The sequence below is a fragment of the Pelodiscus sinensis genome, chromosome 7 (assembly GCF_052426305.1).
Source record: "Pelodiscus sinensis isolate ZL-2025 chromosome 7, ASM5242630v1, whole genome shotgun sequence".
Classification (NCBI taxonomy): domain Eukaryota; kingdom Metazoa; phylum Chordata; order Testudines; family Trionychidae; genus Pelodiscus; species Pelodiscus sinensis.
The window spans coordinates 60,129,626-60,151,858 of NC_143058.1; the positions used below are offsets into that span (position 1 = coordinate 60,129,626).

General features: G+C 45.1%; 1 protein-coding gene across 1 annotated transcript in view; it reads left to right on the forward strand.

Moving 5' to 3' along the window:
* The window catches only part of CPS1 (carbamoyl-phosphate synthase 1), a 288,535-nt gene that overhangs the window by 212,331 nt on the left and 53,971 nt on the right, over positions 1–22,233 (forward strand). Inside the window, exons 16-22 of the mRNA XM_075933931.2 lie at positions 1,233–1,390; positions 2,109–2,237; positions 4,906–5,050; positions 5,422–5,632; positions 8,560–8,758; positions 13,925–14,101; positions 15,930–16,048. Coding sequence (XP_075790046.1) covers positions 1,233–1,390; positions 2,109–2,237; positions 4,906–5,050; positions 5,422–5,632; positions 8,560–8,758; positions 13,925–14,101; positions 15,930–16,048 — 1,138 coding nt within the window. The remainder of the gene's footprint in view (positions 1–1,232; positions 1,391–2,108; positions 2,238–4,905; positions 5,051–5,421; positions 5,633–8,559; positions 8,759–13,924; positions 14,102–15,929; positions 16,049–22,233) is intronic.

The following is a 22,233-nucleotide window of genomic DNA, read 5'->3' on the forward strand; positions in this document are numbered from 1 at the left end:
CTTAGCATGGCAGCACCAATTGGCACTGCTCCATTTAGCATCAGAAATGGCTTCAAACCACAAAATTCAGATCTAGAGGCAGCATTTATAGATTTTTAAGGCCTCCAGGGACTACTATGATCATCTAGTCTGACTTACTGCCTAACACAGGCCAAACCACCTCACGCCATAATCTCTGCTTCAAAACCATCGTCTTCTGAGAGTATAGCTCATCTTTTAGAAAGATAATCTGTCTTGCTAAAGACTTAAAAGTGAAAGGGAACCTACCACATTTCATTTTAATCCAAGGTGTTGGTCCTAACTAGTATAAAAGAAGATAGATTTGCAAAATCCAGACCAAATCTGGTACAGATTGTGACAGTCCCCAAGGTCTGCCACTATTTGAATCTGTGTGTTGTCGTATTTAGGAATTTCCTTAGTTAGTATTATACTTTAATAGAACACAATGTTTAGAACATTTAGGTCTGATCTGAAACTTGTCAAATTAAATGTGGATGTTTCATGTTTATTTTATTACAGCATTTTCAAAAATGGTGGTAATTTAGGATTTCCCATAATTCCATCCTGTTACAGTGGATGTGGAAGGAGAAATGAACAAATTTAAGGTTTACAAATTTAAGGTTTATCACTGCCAAACGGCTCTTTAGGATTGCCTGGTCTTTGGATCATTTAGAATTATGCAGGGATTAGCACTTAATCAGACTGTACTCCATGTGCACATTGGTGGTTAAGATTGTCTCACAGGACTTTTCTGTCTCTAAATGTAGTGATCTCTCAATTTCAAGGGCTAGATTCCCCTCTAGAATCTTCTGAACCACATGTGACTTGTTTTCCATTGTCCTACGCCTCGTGTAGCCATCTACAACTGGGCACAGCGAGTGTGAAATGTTTCCAAATGAAAACGGCAGAGCTTCTTTACATTCTTCATGGGCAGGCATATATGTTCACACAAAGCAGTAGAGAATCAAGCCATATTTGTTTGATTATATCCCTGGTCTTTTGGCTTTTCTGCTCAGAATCTGTTTCAGATGCTTTCCTGAACTGGGGAGAGTATCCCTATTCTAGAAGTCACTTAATCGAATGCTTAAATTTAATCACAGGCTTATGTGCTTTATGAAATGTATTGGAATTTGACAGTTTAAATTTAGAAGCTGTGGTGATGGGAACCATGGATGTGTATCCCCATAGGACTTCCTCTCTGTGCTCAGATCCTAACTCCATCCTTCCCACAGGTGTGGAGCTGTTCAGGCGCGGTGTTTTGAAGGAGTATGGAGTGAATGTCCTGGGGACATCCGTGGAAGCCATCATGGCCACAGAGGACAGGCAACTGTTTTCTGACAAACTGACTGAAATCAACGAGAAGATCGCTCCCAGCTTTGCAGTGGAATCGGTAAATGTCTGCCACGCTTGGATTTGCTATTTTTTAAATGGCTGAAGCGGAGATTCCCCTTTTGTTCAGTGAAACTGCATTTTGAAAAAGAGATGGTACAGGCTATGCACATTTATGTGTGTGTGTGGGGGAGGGGGGGAACCAACGGGTGCTGGTTTGTAATGATCAGCATTGGTTAAAAGTGTTACGTGCTAGGTGAAAGCATAGTCTAGGTGAGAAAAGTGTGCGAGGCAGATTCTGACGCACCACGAAAATAGGTGGGCTTGTGAAATGCAAAGAAAAGATTACAGCAGGTGCTCTTGTTAACTGTATCAAAGGATGAAGATTTAGGGGACTAAAAACCAACCCGACTACAACCTGGGACCCTGATGAGGACAATGAGTGTGGTTTTTTGGCATCTCTTGGTCCCCTCTTAGTCTTGGAACAAAGCTATGATCTAAGAAAAATGTTGGCCCAAATTCATTCCTGGTGTAAATCCATTCATGTCAGTGGAGATGTACCAATTAGGGATTGGGTTTGAAGTCTTTACAGTTACCCAGGTATATCTGAGGGCAAAATTTGGCTCCTGGTATCACAAAGGCATAATTCTTTTTTTCTTATCCTAATTCAGGAAACTTCCTTTTTGGTGGGTTTCCAAGTAAACTCTATAACCTGATGCGTACACTCGAATCAGCTTAGTCCTTGTGGTTTCATGTAATATTTATTTGTTTGTTTTAAGATTGAAGATGCTTTGAATGCAGCGGAAAAGATTGGCTACCCAGTCATGATACGCTCTGCTTATGCTCTGGGAGGACTAGGGTCAGGTATTTGTCCCGACAAAGAGAGACTGTTGGATCTTGGAACCAAGGTATGCATGTGGGTGATAGCTATGGGGATCTGCCTTGCCATCTGATTTCATATATTCTTGTAATAGTCACACACGAGCCTAGTTCTACATACTTTATCTAATGTTAAAACATCCTCTTGGTGTCCTGTAAGGTTTTGTTTTCATAATATTTGCCATTGACTTGGGTAGCATGAATGATAAGCAGTATTGTTCACTGCTGTTACATTCTGCCAGAAATGACTCATAATTTAAGATAATATTTCAGCAGTTTTGTGAAAAAGCAACATAATGGTCTCTTTTTCTCCTGCTCTCAGGAACGAATGTCACAAGGAAGATTCAGAGAAAGTAAAAGCTTAGCTACAACGAAGGGCCAGGAATAGAGAGATTGGTAGGGCTAGGCCATTATTGTATTTGGTTCTTACAGGGGGAAAGGGGAGATCTGGGCTGTGTCCGACTCCTGTGAGAAACTTGACTTTCAGATCTTTTGCATCAGCTCAGTGGGAGAAAAAATGCCAATTATTTTTCCTCAGGAAATTTAGTATTTAAAAAAAAATCCGATTAAAAACAGAAATCAGGAAAATGTGGGTAATGTTTTTCAGTTTGGGAATAAAATGTTCAGTTTTTGAAAGGCTGGATTTTTTATTTTCTGTGGAAAAACATGAAAATTTGACTGCAATGACAATTTTCATTGGTTAAAAAGTGGTTTTTTTAGTTTAAACAACCTTCGCAGTTTTCCCCAACCAGATTTCCTTTCTTCATTTAAAAAAAATACCTTCCTCTTTGAAAAGTATTTTAGCCTGCAAAGAGCCAAATGTTGGAAAGGAAACTCTGTATTAACATCTAGGGCAAGCACTGGGATCCTAACAAGATAAATATGGATCAAGGACCAGTTAGATTAACATGAGGTGGGATTCACTTGTAAAACCAGCATGTTTCTTCCTATAATTTCAGTTCCATATTTCATTTCCTGTGATGGGGATAATTAACTATATTAAAACATGGATCTGCACACACAGGACTGTGTCATGCAAAGGTTAAATTTGTGAGAGAAGCAAAGATGCTGTGCAGTATAGGCAGTCCTGAAGTCAACAAAATCCCATAGGCCCCAGGCTATATTACAGTAAAACTCCAATAGTCCGGCATCCAATAGTCGGGCACTCCTGATAGTCCGGCATCAAAATGGCAAGAGCCTAGTGAGTGAGCTTCAGCAAAAAATGAGTCACAAGGTAACAGCGGTAGCAGCTGAACTGAGCAAAAAGGGTAAAAAAGGCTTAAAAAAACGAAAACATTACAGTATACTGTATACAGTATGTACAATAAAAAGGGTTAAGAACACTTTATATACAGTATATAATGTATACAGTATATATATAACCATCTTATAGTACCTCCTGATAGTCCGGCATATCTGATAATCCGGCACCACCTAGGTCCCATAAATTCCGGATTATCGGAAGTCTACTGTATCCTGAACAGTGATAGTGTTTGTTATTTTCTAGCAACCCACGTGAGACTTAACTACCTCCTTGTATAAAAGTTAATATTAATGTCAATTGATCCATTTGGATCATACTCGTTTACCAATTTAGGAGTGCTTTCCAGATACGGTTCAGAATAATTCCTAACTCTTGCTTCTGGTCAGTAAGTCACAGCAATTGGCAGTGTTTTTAGTTATGCATGTGACTTGTCTTGTTAATTCAGCTGTTTGTCCAAGCACCCTATTTGATGGGAGCTTAGTCACCCATTTGATTTTACACAAAGAAATAATCCTATTGACGTCAGTGGGGCTACTTGCATATATAAAAGTAAACATGTGCGTGTTTGCAGAAGTGCAACCTTATTTTTTATTTTAATTTATATTTCTCATTTCTGTTGCTAGTCTAAATGTCCTAATTTCTTGTCTTATCACATTATTTTCCACAACATTTAAATGAGGCCATTGCAACAACAACAACAACAACAACAAAAACTACAGGACAATTGTCACAAAATAGTTACTATCTTAGGGTATGTCTACACTACCCTCCTAGTTCGAACTAGGAGGGTAATGTAGGCATACCGCACTTGCAAATGAAGCCCGGGATTTGAATTTCTCGGGCTTCATTTGCATAAGCGGGGCGCCGCCATTTTTAAAACCCCGCTGGTTCGAACCCCGTGCAGCGCGGCTACACGGGGCACGAACTAGGTAGTTCGAACTAGGCTTCCTAGTTCGAACTACCGTTACTCCTCATTCCACGAGGAAGCCTAGTTCGAACTACCTAGTTCGTGCCCCGTGTAGCCGCGCTGCACGGGGTTCGAACCAGCGGGGTTTTAAAAATGGCGGCGCCCCGCTTATGCAAATGAAGCCCGGGAAATTCAAATCCCGGGCTTCATTTGCAAGTGCGGTATGCCTACATTATCCCGCTAGTTCGAACTAGCGGGGTAGTGTAGACATACCCTTGTATAGTGCTTTCCATTAGCATCTCAGAGTGATATACAAAGTTGGTCAGTAGCATGATCTCCATTTTATAGATGGAGAAACTGAGGCACAGTGGGTAGAAGTAATCTACCCAGAATCCATCTGTGGCGACAGAGCCTTAAACACTGGAATGCATCCAATTCAGTTACATGTGCTTAATAGAAACATATTTCTTCCTTTGGATCCCCTGCTGTCTGTCTTCCCTCACTGATTCTTCTACCCGATTCCCAGGCGTTTGCAGTGACCAACCAGATTCTAGTGGAGAGGTCCGTCGTTGGCTGGAAGGAGATAGAGTATGAAGTTGTGAGAGATGCAGCTGATAACTGTATCACCGTCTGTAATATGGAAAATGTGGATGCTATGGGAGTTCACACAGGTAGGTTCTTTATAAGTGACAGTGTGGCTCAGTGTAGACTGCTTTTAGAGCCTCATTTTCATATAATGTCTGTCTTCCTACTGTAGCTGATGCATTTACGTGGCCAATGAGAGCAAGGACGTGGGCATGTCAGATCTGAGTCCTACCAGATCTGACGCCCCACACGCTGCCACACCCTGAGTCTGTCCATATTGTCTCATATTTCACATAGTAGCACGGTCTGTGCCTTGCTTCGAAATGCCTGAAAACCAGCCTCTTCCACAGCCCCCATCATTCAACAGGTGTAAGATGCAGCGGGTGAGCAGAGACACGACCCCAGAGGCCAGACTTCATCACCACTCACCTCTTTTGGTTTTTGTTTCGACAAACAGGAGATTCCATCGTTGTGGCTCCCAGCCAGACCCTGTCCAACGAGGAATTTCAGATGCTGAGGGAAAGTGCCATCAAGGTTGTCCGACACTTGGGCATCGTGGGGGAATGCAACATCCAGTACGCCCTACACCCTACCTCCCTGGAGTACTGCATCATTGAGGTCAATGCCAGGCTCTCCAGAAGCTCTGCTTTGGCATCCAAGGCCACAGGGTAAGGCAGGAAATTCAAGCTGGGGAAGGGAAAAGAGTTGGGCAAAGCAGCACCTGAGGCAGGCAACCTAGTGTGTCTACACGGAAGGACTTAACTTGAAATAGGCGATGCAAATTGAGCTACGTCAATTGCGTATCTTATTTCAAAATAGGAAGCATCTACATAGCACGTATTTCGAGATAGAACACTCTTCCTCCGACTTCCCTTGCTCCTCGTACAATGAGGGTTACAGGAGTCGGAGTAAAAAGTCCTCCAGCTTGACAGTATTTTGACACAATTTCAGAATAACTGCCTGCTGTATAGAGGCGGACTAGGTGTTTTCAGAATAGCGCTAGTTATTTCGAAATAGAGTTGCAGTATAGAAGTTCACTTACACACTGGGTATTAAAAACCTTTTCAAAGGGGAACCTGGTGGTTGTTTTTAGAGAGTACATTATCTGGCATGTGTACGCTGGCTTCAGATCATCTCTGACACCCCACAGGGCTTAGTTCTTGCTAAGCTCTCTGCCAGATTGAATCAAATGGTATTGCTGTCTAGCCGGCTAATCATAAACTAATCAAGATCACAAGTGGTCAAATCTGGCTGGTTAAAATTGGCTTCTTAATTGTACTCTGCTGATGCTGCTTATTGAGAAGTGCCGATTGGTCCTTCGTTTCCAGTTCTCAACAACTCTTGCAGTTTTGAAACGATGTCACAAACTGGAGACAGGTCTAGCGGAGAAGAAGCGTTCGGTTGCTTCCCTCGCATTCGCAGACCCTTCCGGGAGACCGATCCATTCGTCTTGTGTCTCAGTAGCATGGCATGTATAGAACAAAGAAAGCTTTGCAGAAAGCAATCGACCTTGGCTATCCTCAAAGGGCTGCATACCCACCTCTCCCGTTGCTTCGGGTGGAGTGGAGTGCACCCAGCATTGCTCACACTTCACCCCCTCCCCCTTCCAAAAATAACCACCAGAGTGTAAAATGTTCCACGGCTTTAGAACCACTCTCTGGAAATCCCAGAGCTGGCTGACTCCCAAATGGAAATGGGCTTGGTGTTTAGTCCTTACTCCCCATTTGGCTCCCTGGCAAAAGCACTGAAGAATTTGGCTTTTCCTTTAGAACAGTACTATGCTAATGGAGGCCCACAAAAGTCCCCCCCTTTTTTGGTGAAAGTGACTGTTGTTGGGATGTGCATGGGAAGAGATACAAGGATTGGAAACTCTCCACGGGGGGCGGGGGAGGGCTGTCTTTCTGCTATGTGCTTGTGGAGCACCTATTATAATAGTGCCCTAGTTGCGAATGACAAGGACACAGGCCAAAAGAGGTTCTCCAGCAGCACGTATTCAATTAGTAGCATTTCCAGCTGCTTTGCAGGTACCATCAGTGCGGTCTGGAAGCTGGGTGCGTGTGCGGCCGCTCAGGAGAGACTCCAGGGCCGCGTTGTAATGGGGCCGGCACTCACCTCACGCCCCTTCCTGCGCTTCCTCGGTTTGTTAGCCGAAAGCCTCTTTGGCCACTAGGCCCTCCGTCCAGCCACAGCCTGCGTATCACAAACACCTTCTGGGGCACGCCTCTAACAGGGCCCATCCCGGTGCCCTCTGGAGAGTGTCTCTGGCCCTCAGACTGGTGTCCCACTCCGGACAAGGGTGGTGTCTCCAGGGCTTCCCCTCCTGGAGCCAGCTCCTATGCTCTTACCTCAAGGCTTTATCTTCTAATCCAACATATAGTCCACACTAGCCCCCCACACAAAGCTTCCCGTGGCACCACTTCTCCTGTAGCCAACCAGCCTCCCAGTCGTCACTGGTTCAGGGCTCCAAAGACATTGAACTGCTACGGAGCTTTGCAGCACCTTTTGTAGGCCTCCCTGGCCCCTGATTGGTCAGTACTTCTGTCCCCACTCTAGCCTTCTAGAGGACTTCTCTGTGGCCCTTTCTTTGTACTCAGAGCTTGGTCCTCCCTATTACACCCCCTGTTGATTAGCAGAGCACTCACGGCTAGGTTTTTGTTTCAAGTGGTGTCCCTCAGGGCACATAAATGTTTTATTTTTTCTGCACATGGATGGAAAAGACTGAAGGGAACATTGGTTACTCTTCTTGCGTGTTTTGGTGCGGGTGGTTCAGCAATACTGGCAGTTCCTAAAGACGAGAACAGTCCTATTCTAATGGAATGAGGCATTCTCAATGAAATGAAGGTTGTGCGAGATGACCGGTTTAGCAAACATTATGGCAGTAGGCAATCCCGCAGGCACCGGTGCCAAACGTCTGGCACCAGTGCAAGTCAGCACATACACCCAAGGGCGCCAACCTCCCCTCTGGCTGGTGGGGGGAGTGCCGGACCATCTCTCCACCCCAGCCCTCCCCCACTCTACCTTCCCCCAAGACTCCACCTCTGCCTCTTCCCATCCCTGCTCTGCCTTTTCCCCTCCTCCTCCCGAGTACACCTCAGCCACCTCACCTTCCTGGGGCCTCCAGAATGCTGTGAATCAGCTGTTTGCAGCACTCTGGAAATGCTGAGAGGGTGGGGGAGGGGTTGGTCAGTGGGGCAACCAGTGGGTGAGAGGCGCTGGGAGGAAAAGGCTGAGGGGGAGTTTGGCTGCTGGTGGGTACTCAGCACCCACTAATTTCCTCTCCATGGGTGCTTACGGTCACACAGGCAATCTGTGGCGGAGGCAGGACCTGACCTCAGTCTCTTGAGTCCCAATCCGGTGCCTAAGCCTCAGACTGTCTTTCATCCTTAATAGTGACTCCTACCCCAGCATGCAATGCATGCCCCTGCATCCAAACTCCCTGCTGCTCCCACCTACCAGGTGCCAGCAGTGCAGTGCCACCCCTACAGAATGCAGTGGCTATTTTTATTAAAGTAGTTCCAGAGGGTTATAGATTTCTTTCCCCTCTCCAGCACCAGCCTTAACACTAAAAAAAGCCTCCTTCCCTTGTCTCTGCCAGGTACCCGTTAGCATTTATCGCTGCCAAAATCGCCCTGGGGATTCCCTTGCCAGAGATCAAGAATGTAGTATCAGGGAAAACCTCCGCTTGCTTTGAGCCCAGTCTGGATTACATGGTCGCCAAGATACCTCGCTGGGACCTGGACCGCTTTCAGGGCACCTCTAGCCAGATTGGCAGCTCCATGAAGAGCGTGGGAGAGGTAAGTGCTTGGAAATTCTCGCCATTCCTTTTCCGTCTTCTGTGCCATTAATGTTTCTCCCTGGCCTTCTCCGGCTGCCGCTCCTGTCTGGCCTGCCAGCCAAATGGGCGTTGAGGAGGATTTAGAACCTAGAGGGCCGTTCTTCTCAAAACAGATGCTAGCTCTGCACTTGCAGTTCTGTTCCAGTTTATCAACTGTGGTTACAGAAGTGCTGAGTATATTTGTGGTTGAACACAACAGCATGTATTGGAGGCAATTTTTTATTTGAGAAGGTAGAGAAGGCGACTGGGGGTGGCGGAGGGGGGAGGGAACGGAGAGGGGCAACTGTTCTAGATTTGACTTTGACACATAGGAAGGAACTGGTTAAGACTGTGAAATTGGATGGCAGTTTGGGTGGAAGCATTCAGACAATGACAGAGTTCATGATTGTTAAGAATGGTAGAGAGAATGGCAAAATAAAGACAATGGATTTCAAGAAAGTGGACTTTAGCAAACTATGTCTACACAGCAGCATTATTTCAGAACAGCTGACATTATTCCAAAAGAACATAGTCCGTGTCCACACCACAAGCAGTTATTTTGACATAATGTTGACATAATGTCGATCTGGAGGACTTCTTACTCCAACTCCTGTAACCCTCATTTTATGAGGAGTAAGGGAAGTTCATGGAAGAGTGATCTTTCTCAGACTTCCTGCTGTGTAGACAGCCCCAAAAGCTGAATTAAGCTTTTTTGATTTAAGCTACGCAATTGACGTAGCTCAAGTTGCATAGCTTATTTCAGATTTAGCCTGTCTGTATAGACGTACCCTCAGGGAGATGGTAGGTAAGATCCCATGAGAAGCAAGTGTATGGAGAAAACAACTGAAGACAGACTGCCTTAGCTTACCCAGAAAATCTCGAAAGATCGAAAAATCACAAAGGAATTCTACAAAATGTAGAAACGAGGTTGAATTACAAAAGATGAACAGAAACAAATAACACAGGTATGTACAGGTAAAATTAGAAAGGCCAAAGCAAAAAAACCAAGCTCAAACTAGCTAGAGACATAAAGGGTAGCGAGAAAACATTCTAATGCTACATTAGGCCAGGTCTATACTAGACCCGGAAGGTCAGCTTAAGGTATGCAACTCCAGCTACGTAAATAATGTAGCTGGAGTTGACCTTTCTTAAGCCAAGCTTGGTGCCATCTTCGCAATGGGAGGCCAATGGGAGCATAAGCTCCTGTCAGTTTCGCTTACTACTTGCAACTGTGAGGTGTACCTGTGCGGAAAGACTGAAAGAACTGGGCTTGTTTAGTTTGGAAAGGAGAAGACAGGGAGGGGACGTGATAGCAGCTTTCAAGTACCTGAAAGGGTGTTATAAAAAGGAGGGAGAAAAAATTACTCTCCTTAGCCTCTGAGGATAGGACAAGAAGCAATGGGTTTAAACTGTAGCAAGGGAGATTTAGGTTGGCCATTAAGAAACACCTCCTAACTTTTAGGGTGGTTAAACACTGGAATAAATTGCCCTGGGAGGTTGTGAAATTTCCCTCACTGGAGATATTTAAGAGCAGGTTAGATAAACAGCTGTCATGGATGATCTAGATGACTCTTGGTCCTGCCATTGAAGGGTAGGGGACTGGACTTGGTGACTTCTCAAGGTTCCTTCCAGTTCCATGAATCTGTGGAGATATCACATAACAAGGTTTTGCCCACTAATCAGGTAGTTCGTTGTCTAACAGTTAGCATTGGGGACCAAACTGGAACAAATTTAACATCTGGGCTGTGTCTACACTGGGTCACTTATTCTGGAAAAGCAGCCGCTTTTCCGGAATAAGCTGCAAGCTGTCTACACTGGCCCCTTGAATTTCCGGAAAAGCACTGATGATCTACTGTAAAATTGTCAGTGTTTTTCCGGAAAAACTATGCTGCTCCTGCTCGGGCAAAAGTCCTTTTTCTGGAAAACTGTTCTGGAAAAGGGCCAGTGTAGACAGCCTAGTAGTCTTTTCCGGAAAAAAGCCCCGACCGCGAAAATGACGATAGGGGCTTTTTTCCGGAAAAGAGCGTCTACATTGGCCATGGACGCTTTTCCGGAAAAAGTGCTTTTCCGGAAAAGCATCCTGCCAATGTAGACGCTCTTTTTCCGGAAATACTTATAACGGAAAACTGTTCTGTTTTAAGCATTTCCAGAAAAGGGTGCCAGTGTAGACGTAGCCCCGCTGTTTCATGATGACTGGGGGGCTGATTGCAGATCGACAGGGGATGAAAAAATGAAGTAGAAATAAAATAAGAATGGGGAGAAGAAATCACCCCAAACTGAATGCAAACCTGTTCTGGGACCCTGCATGACTTTATTTGTAAAAGTTTTGTTACCATTCCTTGGTCAATACTGTTCCCTTCTACTTTCCTCAACATTTTCTGGTCCCCTGGAAATGCTTTGGGATGTTTCCAGCATGGCTGGAAAAAATGTGTTTTCCAAAAATGCTCTGCTTGGCTTTCCAGCCCCAGTTGATTCAAAGTAAATTTCTGGTCTGTTGAGAGCTTATTCAAATCATCGGAGTTTTGTTCCTTACTGGTTCCAACGAGAATGATGCGGGACTGCGAAAGCCATGTTAGGCAATAGCATGGTAGGCTGCTCTTGAGGTTCCTAGATTCCAAGGCCAGAAGGACCATATATAGTCCCATTATAGGATTTCCCTGAATTAATTCCTGCTTCAGGTCCAGCAGTTGTTTGAACAGGAACATTTCTTTTATGAAAACACCCGCTCTGAAAGATTTAAAGCTGTCCGGTGGTGAAGAACCCACAACCTTTGGGAAGCCGTTCCAAAGGTTAATCACCTTCACGGCTGACATTCTGCACCTTATTTCTAGCCTGATGCTGTACTGAGAACAGAACTCAGCACCTGACGCCCTCTTGAAAGGGTCAAGTTGCTTTGGCTTTGACTGTTGTTTTCTCACTCAGCATAGGTAGGCTAGGCCTTTGAAAGTGAGGCACTAAACACCTCTTGACTTTTAAAATCTGAAATTAAGAGAGGCTGGAACAATGGTGGCAACTTCAGTTAATTTTTCAAGAGGAATAAATGAAGCAAAATGGGTAAATTATCCATTTAATTAGCTAATTGCTCATCAGTTATCCAAAGCAAAATAATTAATTGCGTGTTTTCTTGTCTTTTTCTCCCCCTAGAGTTTTTCAAGTAGCTCTCCTGCTAAATAGTTTGGATAAGTGAGACCTTACAAACACCCCCCTCCTCCTCACTCAAATCACACACCCTCAGTATGGTGGGAAGGATTAATTAGTGCTCTAGGCTACGTCTAGACTGGCATGAATTTCCGAAAATGCTTTTAACGGAAAAGTTTTCCGTTAAAAGCATTTTCGGAAAAGTACGTCTAGATTGGCAGGATGCTTTTCCACAAAAGCACTTTTTGCGGAGAAGCGTCCGTGGCCAATCTAGACGCGGTTTTCCGCAAAAAAGTCCCGATCGCCATTTTCGCGATTGGGGCTTTTTTGCGGAAAACAGTACTATGCTGTCAACACTGGCCCTTTTGGGCAAAAGTCTTTCGGAAAAAGACTTTTGCCCGAACGGGAGCAGCATAGTTTTTCTGGAAAATCACTGATGATCTTGCATGAGATCGTCAGTGCTTTTCCGGAAATTCAAATGGCCAGTGTAGACAGCTGGCAAGTTTTTCCGCAAAATCATCTGATTTTGCAGAAAAACTTGCCAGTCTAGACACAGCCCTAGAGAAAAGGCTTGCTAAGGCAATTGTATTTTTAATAATGTGTGGGGCTGAAGATACCTGCAAATATTTATGGTGTCTAAACACCCTGTGACTTCATGTTCTACATTCACCTTCCACATTTTACTTCACCTGACTGGGAGTATGTCTACACTGCACACTTATTTTGGAATAAGCTAATCTGGAAGAAATACTCCGAAATAGCTTATTTTGAAATAGGCTGTCTACACCACAGGGAAGCCTCAAAATTAGTCTGAGGTAGGCTTCCCCAATGTGGAAGTGCTACCTCGATTTATAGCCCCAGGAGACACCGGGGAGTAATTACTTTGAATGGCCCTGGGAAGGCGCTATTTCGAAATAGAAGCAGTGGAGCGCCCACACTATGGCTATTCCGAAATAGCTATTTCAGAAGAGGCATTATTCCTCGTGGAATGAGGTTTACAGAAGTCGGAATAAGCCGTCTGTTATTTCGAATTTATGTCAAAATGCTGTGTAGACGCTCGCATGGTTATTTCAGAATAACAGCTGTGTAGATGCACCCGAAGGGTGGTATTCAACACTGACCCGCTATATGACTACAGAACTGCATTGTGGCTTGAACTATCCACCTCTACAGGGGAATAGCAGAGTGTAAGAAAGCCCCCTCCCTTCCCCCCTTCTGCACAGACTACCAGGGCCTTGGATTCAAGCAAGCAGTCAGTGGACAAGGAGAAGGATCGGGAATAGACAGGGCTTTGGCTCCATTCTCCTTGGCCCACCCCCTGAGCAGAGGTGTTGTTTCTCCAAGAGACCCTTCTCAGTCAGGCGATCTCCTGTGGCTGCTCTTGGCACAGTCTAGCTTAAGGACCACTGTGGTTTTTACTAGCGGAACCGTCTAGCCTCAGCCTGACTGTTGGTGAACTCGGTTGTGATTGGCTGAAAGCTTGGAACAGTGCCATAGGGTGAAAGGGGAGAGAGTTTTCCCATGACCCCTTCCACCATTTTGTTTCAGATTAATTTTCTGCCCTTTGAAGATTATATTTCCCCAGCAGGCAAACACATGAGCAGTTGAATGAGCTGCAACGGGTCCATGCAGAACAGGCTCACTGGAGCTTGGGAATGGGATAGTTTTTTAGTTGAAATAATCATTGAACAAAACCACATGAGAGAAGTTAATTAAGGTTTTAAGTGGGCTCGGTGGCAGAGGTGAAATTTTCTGCCTTTTCCCACTACTGAGGCTTAAAATTCTATCAGTCCTAGGAGGCTTTTCCAACCTTCCAGGAGTTTACCTGATGGATAGGTGCATGGATTTTGAAGGCTCCAGGACCATGACCTTCCTCAGAGTCAATTCAGCGTACCCTCTGCCATTTTCCCCACAGGCTTTAATTTTACACCCTAAGCATTTCTACTGTTTGAATAACCGAGAGGGTCAACACCTCAGCCCGTTAACGTGAGAGCTTTCCCTGTTACAGGTCATGGCTATTGGGCGCAACTTTGAGGAGTGCTTCCAGAAGGCCCTGAGAATGTGCCACCCTTCGGTGGATGGCTTCACATCACGTCTACCGATGAATAAAGAGTGGCCAGACAACTTAGATCTCCAAAAAGAACTGGCCGACCCCTCCAGCATTCGTGTCTATGCAATGGCCAAGGTAATGAAGGGTGCAAAGGCTATGGTGTCTACTCTGTTGACTCTAGTTACCAGACTGTCAGCTGAAGTAATTGAGTGGAATATTCTTTAATCCCTAATTCCTTTTTCCTCTTTGTGCACCTCAAACATATGAGGTGAATCACCTCCCATGAGGTACAACGATTCTGTTCCCCCCCACGAGTTCCTCTTTGTTATATTAGGATGGAAATAACTCTTCCTCTATCGGTCCTCATGACACCTGCTGTACTTGAGTCAGCCATGAGCCTTTCACTTAAATCACTATGATCGTAGATCGGGATGGGCAATACTTTTCACGGGGGAGGGGGGCACTTCATGAATTTTGATAAATGGTCATGGGCCAGCTCTTGACTCCCGAAAGGGGCGGGGCCTCAGGCAGAAGGGGTGGAGCTGGGGGCTACAGAGAGAAAGAGTGTGTGAGTGTGAGAGACACTCTGTGTGTGAGACAGACTTTGTGACACAGATTGTGTGCGTGTGGCACAGAGACCGAGAGAGTGTGTGTGGCAGTATGTGTGTGGCAGCGACTGCGGGTGTGACAGTGACACAGAGGGTATGTCTACACTACCCTCCTAGTTCGAACTAGGACGGTAATGTATGCATACCGCACTTGCTAATGAAGCCCGGGATTTGAATTTCCCGGGCTTCATTAGCATAAGCGGGGAGCCGCCATTTTTAAATCCCCGCTGCTTCGAACCCCGTGCAGCGCGGCTACACGGGGCTCGAACTAGGTAGTTCGGACTAGGGTGCCTATTCCGAACTACCGGTACACCTCGTTTCACGAGGAGTAACGGTAGTTCGGAATAGGCACCTAGTCCGAACTACCTAGTTCGAGCCCCGTGTAGCTGCGCTGCACGGGGTTCGAAGCAGCAGGGATTTAAAAATGGCGGCTCCCCGCTTATGCTAATGAAGCCCGGGAAATTCAAATCCCGGGCTTCATTAGCAAGTGCGGTATGCATACATTACCCCGCTAGTTCGAACTAGCGGGGTAGTGTAGACATACCCTGAATGTGTATGCTGGCTACTGCTGGGTATGTTTCTGAGAGAAGCCACACGCTGTCTTTTTAAGACAGGGAAAGCTGTGCCTCCTCCCCTGTTCAATATTTATCTGCATAATAATAATTAGCTCTTATACATGTACTTTAGTCTCCTTTGTGGTCTTTAAAAAAAATCCTGTCTCCTATACTACACTGTCTGTGAGATAGAGTGGGTTTCCTTTTTACTCAATGAATTTTTAGTTTACTAAAAATAAACTAAACCCCAAACCACATAATAAAGCATCTTCAGGAAAGTTTGAAGCCTGCGTTACCTTGAGAATGAGAAAGAACCCGAATGGTGTTCACAGCTGTGAAGTCTGGTCCTGGAGGTGAACTTTTCCATCATTCAGGGTCAATCTAGCTTTAAACTATGAATCAAAGTGCTTTTCAAAACCACCAATTTCTCAACCATCGAGAACCCCACCCAATCTTTGATCAAATTTGTTTCTAGCAGACCACAGGCACATGGAAAGTACAGGACCTTGGTAATAAGAAGCACAGAGGAGAAGTCAACAGTATATTATATATGAATATAGCACGCAGTATGTATAGCATACGTAGTTACAGCAAGTATCCACCAGCAGCCATCCCTATGAAAGTCACCTGAAGTTTGGCCGACAATTTCATTGGAAGCCAAACTCTGTGCTTCTTGCCCAGGCAAAAGTCTTGCTGATGTTAATAGGATATGGGGAATCATTACCACACATTTCCAGGGAAATGAAATGCTTATGAAGTGTTTGTTAAAGTGCATGACTTACGGTCTCTTCTCTTTGGCAGGCCTTGTCTGATGGCGTTCCCGTGGATGATATTCACAGGCTCACCGCCATTGACAAATGGTTCATCTACAAGATGAAGGACATTGTGAACATGGAGAAAAGCCTGAAGGAACTCAGCAGGTAAGGAAACAGCTGAAATCCGCCTTTTTGCTTGGCATCACGCAGCTGGAAAACCAGCTGCAAGCCTTGTGCAGAAATGTGATACAGGCTGAAAAGGAACTCAGTCCTTCATGCAGCCCAAGTTGCCTTCAATCCCGATCAACTGGACTCAGCCCATGTCGCCGTGACTACGCTGACAAGTGCTGCTCTAAAGGTAAAGGCATCGGGTCCATTTCAACTGATCCTAGGAATTCTCTCTAGCTCTAGAAAGTCCTTGGTATATTTTCAAAGCTGACCATCCCCTAAAATGTCTAAGAGGGGTGGCTATGTTAATCTGTAACTTAAAAAAAACCTTAAAAAGCAAGTGGTCCTGTAACACCTTAGGGTACGTCTACACTAGCTCGTTAGTTCGAGCTAGGTAGGGTAATGAGGGCAAGCGGAGTTGCAAATGAAGCCCGGGATTTAAATATCCCGGGCTTCATTTGCATGTTCCCGGGCACCGCCATTTTTAAATCCCCCTTAGTCCGAACTCCGTGCCCGAGGAGTAACGGTGGTTCAAATTAGGATCTTTAATTCGAACTACCTACTCCGTGCCACATGAAGCCGGTATGGGTATGGAGTTCGGACTAAGGGGGATTTAAAAATGGCGGCGCCCGGGAACATGCAAATGAAGCCCGGGATATTTAAATCCCGGGCTTCATTTGCAACTCCGCTTGCCCTCATTACCCTACCTAGCTCGAACTAACGAGCTAGTGTAGACGTACCCTTAGAAACTCACCAAATACATATATATATATATAGTATCATGAGCTTTGTTGGGCACAACCCAATTCCTCAGATGAGTGGAGCAAAAGGCATAGAAACCCCACCATTTAAAGCAGAAAAAGCAGAGAGAGGAGGAAGGAAAACCAAACCGAACCTGGTCAATTATAGTGTTGGTCCTAAATGAGGCTAATAGAGTGGTCTGTAAGTATCTCAAACTTAGCTTTTGATGTCATTTGAGTGTTGAGTATAATGGCCCATCCAGTTCATATCTTTGTTCATTCCCTGGTGGTGATGTCCCGTTTACATATGAAACAACCTCTCTGCAGTTGGTCCCTGAAATTACTTTGTAGGAGAATGACTACTTTTAAATCCATGAATAAGTGCCCGGGCAGGTTAAAACGTTGCCCCACAGGTTCTCTGTGTTACCATTTCGAATATCTGATTTGTGTCCCTGAATCAATCCTTACTGCAAGGACAAAGAGCGTGGGGTATGGTTAAACTTCTCAATAGATTTGCACTGGCTTTTTGCACTGGAGAGCCAGAATTCATTCCGGATTGCTCTCTAAGCTGTCTGCCTGGCTTCCCACTTGCAGTATTTGTTGCTATTCTTTCGTTTACAACAGCTATAATCTCTGACATATTTAAATTTAAATCTTCCACTTTTTCAAAGTGATCATATACAATGAACCACAATAGATAGCAGCTGATCAAAGCTCCACGCTGTCTATCAATCTCAGGCTTTTGCTGACTTCAGTTTTCTCGGCATGGTTTACGAGGCCCTCCGAAGCTTCTTGCTGAGTGATTATCAGCTGCTCTGCTGCCTACGATCCATGTTGCACTACTGACGTTGAAACACATGAGGGCGCCAGAAATTTATGCTTCACAACCCTTGTAGCAAGAGACTGGTAGAAACACACAAGACGTTTGTTAAGAAATTTGCTTTTGCCTCCTGTGAGTTCTGTTTCTTTGACAAGCTGTACATTTTTAATTGAGTAGTTTTTGTTTCCCCCCAGAAAATGAGTTGGGATTCTAGCTAAGCAGAAATAAAGGCACAGAGAAGGCAAGAGAGAAGAATACTTAGAAAAAACTCCATTATTACCCAGCATGCGTAATTCCTCTCTAACTTCCATGTCATGTTTCATTTGTTTACTGGTTTCATTTAAAAAACAACTCACTCTTGTGCATATAAAGTTACCGTGTTTACACAGAACCAATTTGTTTTCCCCACCATTTCTCAGGCTACAATTGTAATTAGAAGATGCAGGATCGCAAAGCACTGTCCAGATGAGGATCAGATCCTCCCGGGATGTAAATTAACATCACTCCATTTCAGCAAACGGAGCTGAAACTGATATCTGTCAGCTGAAAATCTGACCAATTAGTTAATTACATCTCACTGTGTCTCTGTGAGATAGGTGAAGTAAATATCACTGCTCCTACGATATAGATGAACTAGCTTAGGCACATAGTCAAATGACCTTCCCAAGGTCATAGAGGAAATCTAGTGGCAGAGCAGGAAAGAAAAGTGTTACTGAATTCCACCACCGAGTATTCACCATCCACTGGCTGGGTCCAGGGCCTCGCTCCCAGGGTCCTGCCTTGGATCCCACAGGCCCGGGCCCCTGCTCCCAGTATCCCACCATGGGGCCCACAAACCCTTTGGTTGGGCCTGCTTCTGTGCTTACCAGCACGACTTGCTTTCTTATCCATGCTGCTACAAGAGGTCAGTGTTTGCAAATTGTACATAATCATTTTGGAGGAAATGCTGGCAAACCAGAAATAGAACTGGCACGAGGTATTACAAACCCAGGTGAATTAGCAAGCTCTATATTTATGTAGGTATGACTCTACAACTCTTTACGTGGCTATTCTGGAAGGGTATGTCTACACTTGCTCCCTAGCTCGAGCTAGGGATACAAATGTAGCCAACCGAAATTGCTAATGAAGTGGGGATTTAAATACCCTGCACTTCATTAGCATAATCTCGCCCGCATGTTATTCCACTCGCCAGCTGATTCGAACCAGGAAGTGCGCTCCGGGACGCTTTAATTCAAATCAAACCCCTTGGTTCGAACTTATGTTACTCCTCATTTTTTAGAAGAAGCTTTTCTGTCGGAGAACTTCTGAAAAAACTTCTTCCAAAAGAGAGCGTCCACACTGCGAAAGCGCATTGAAAAAGCGATCTGAGTTTTTGAAAGATTGGGGGAGGGTCTAGACTACAGGGTTTTTTTGAAAAAAAGTGGCCTTTTTTAGAAAAAACTTTCCCTGTGTCAAGACTGCCATCATGTTCTTTCGAAATTAAATTGAAAGAATGCGGTGGTTTTTTCAACCACAGTAAACCTCGTTTTAGGAGGAAGAACGCCTTTTTTCGAAAGTGTGCTTTTGAAAAAAGGTGCTATGTCATGCAAACTGTGCTTTTTCGAAAGAGAGCATCCAGACTGCCTGAGTGCTCTCTTTCGAAAAAGCCTCTTTTGAAAGAGGCTTGCAGTCTAGACGCAGCCATAGTGTCCACACTGAATGGACGCTCTCTAGCATGTAAGCTGTGATTATTATGGATGGAGCAGTCACCAGGACACCTGTGTTTCTTTCTTTTTCCTCTTCTTCAGAAAGAATTTCCTCTTCCCCATCCACACACGCCTTTTTCCAAAAGAGCTCTTCGCAAAAAGGCTTCTTCCTCGTAGAAAGAGGATTACCAATGCCAGAAAAACCCCTCTGTTCTTTCAATTTTCTTTTGAAAGAATGCGATTGAAGTGTGGACGTAATTGAAGTTTTTACAGAAAACCGGCCATTTTTCCGAACTCTCCCCACCCCCGGTAATGTAGACATGCCCCTAGGGATCATAGTGGACAACAAGTTAAACATGAGCCAACAGCGTGACACTGTTACAAGAAAAGCAAAGATGATTCTGGGATGCATTCAGTGGTGTGTTGTGAGCAAGACACGAGAGTCATTCTTCTGCTCTACTCTGCGCTGATTAGGCCTCAGCTGGAGTATTGTGTCCAGTTCTGGGCACCACATTTCAAGAAAGATGTGGAGAAATTGGAGCAGGTCCAGAGAAGAGCAACAGAAATGATTAAAGATCTAGAAAACTTGAGCTATGAGGGAAAGTTAAAAGAACTGGGCTTGTTTAGTTTAGAAAAGAGAAGACTGAGAGGGGACACAAGAGCAGTTTTCAGATATCTAAAAGGGTGTCACAGGGAGGAGGGAGAAAAATTGTTCTCCTTGGCCTCTGAGGATAGGACAAGAAGCAATGGGCTTAAACTGCAGCAAGGGAGGTTTAGGTTGGACATTAGAAAAAAGTTCCTAACTGTCAGGGTGGTTAAACACTGGAATAAATTGCCCAGGGAGGTTGTGGAATCCCCATCTCTGGAGATATTTAAGAGTAGGTTAGATAGACACCTGTCAGGGATGATCTAGACGGTGCTTGGTCCTGCCGTGAGGGCAGGGGACTGGTCTTGATGACCTCTCGAGGTCCCTTCCAGTCTAGTGTTTTATGATTCTATGAATATTGTGCTGTGCTAACAAGTCTGTATTCGTTTGCAGAGAAGGAAGATTGTAGCTATGATGGTTGTAGCAAAATATCCTGCAACATGACAGGAAGCTCCTTTTAGCCCCCGTCAGTCCTAGGGGGGAAAGGAAGTAGGGGAAGGGGCCCCAGAGTGACCCCTCTGGCCATTTCTTGCCCTGAAGGAGATAGAAAGTGGAACAAGATGGATTTGGCTCTCCTCAGCCCAAATGGCAGCAAAACAAGACACTGGGAGGTGGAGGGAAAAGGGAGCAAAGGCTCTAAGCTGTGTGCAGGCAGTATTTTGAGAGGAGCAGGCAGAAGAAACATTTCCTTAAGCCTAGAATGGCCCAGATGAAACGTCCATCCTAACGGATGGGAACCAGTCCCTTAACATCACTCAGTGGTTACCGCATCCAGCACCCTACCCTCTGAGCACATGGGTCCCATGGCTTGGGAGCAGACAGCCAAACTCCGCATGACCTGCCAGACCTGCAAATCTGGTCTCCACTCAGTGGGGATTGTGTGATGTAAAGCTCCCACTTGAATGGGTCTCTCTCTCTTTAAACACGCTGTTTCCAATGTCACTTTTTCATGAGTTGTGATTAGTTTTCATCTGTTTCCCATGAGGCGCTCGGAGGCCATGGTGGGCTCCATTTAATAGGAACAGCATATGCCAAATGGTTTTAAAGGTAGATCTGATGGCAGCTTGAGGGGCAAACTTTCACGAGTCCCTAAAGGATGTTGGAGTACAAGCTAGTTTGAACGAGACTCATGCTCCTAAATTATTTAAATTCCTTGGAAAATCCTATTCTGGGTACCTAACTGCTTGATGAATGCCTGCCGTTCACAGTACCCCACGTTGACCCCACAGCTGAGCGGAGCAGGGAAAGCTGATTGAACAACCAGACCCCTGACATTCGGTGTAGATGAGCACAGATGCAGGAGTGACACCAACTCACATCCACTAAGGATCTGGTTCTCTGTTCATACCAACCGGACTGCTTATATTGTCTGATGACAACATGCTCAGAACTGTCAAAGGGATGCCGACAGGTCCGCAGACACCTGTTTAGATCAGCTGCTGCCTGAGTTATTCATAAGTAGAAAGAAGGGACAATTTTCTCCTGGCCCTTTGCTTGGAATGGTTCCCCAGTGCATTTTGGGTGGTTTCTCGGCGCTGAGAAATGTCCCAGCACTGAGGTCAGTGATGTGCAATAAGCCCACCCCAGCTATGTTTTTCAATTGAAATGCCAGAATTGGGAAGTTTCGTGGGAGAAAGTGGCCGTGCCGTTTTGTGCCTGTGCATTGCTGGGACAGAGAAGAAGTTTACAGTGCCTGGGTGAGTCCCGGGTAACATCAATACACAGGAGCTGGTGTATTTTCGGCGTCCTTATTTCCGACGGCATTTTATTAGAATATGGTATTTCAGTAGGGCCTGGTGGGGCCCAACCAACTTGAAACAGAAATAAATTCAGGGAGAATTTATGGCCTGTTTTAGACAGGAGGTCAAACTAAGTGATGGTGTTGATCCCATCCGGCACCGAATACGTGAACAGATTGGGGTCCCACTGTGCTAGTTGCTGTACATACGCACAATAAGAAATCTTGCTGCATGCAGATTTCCATAGATGCCCAAGTTAGGCATACTGGGTTTTGCTGCCTCACTCCCAGGATTGATGTGATTTCAATCCTATACTGGGCTTACAGTTTGGTGTGATGGCTCCCAGTATCCCTGGAGCTTAGTGTCAAAATGGTGAAGGCAGACAAAAGGAGAGAGAGGAAATGTTGTGAGCACCATTTTACAGATGAAGAACTGAGGTGCTGCATGGTTAAGTGATGTGCCCAAGGTTACACAAGGCTTCTGTGTCACAGCAAAGAATTAAACCCAGGTCAACCAAATCCCAGATCTGGGCTCTCATCACATGGCTTGTCC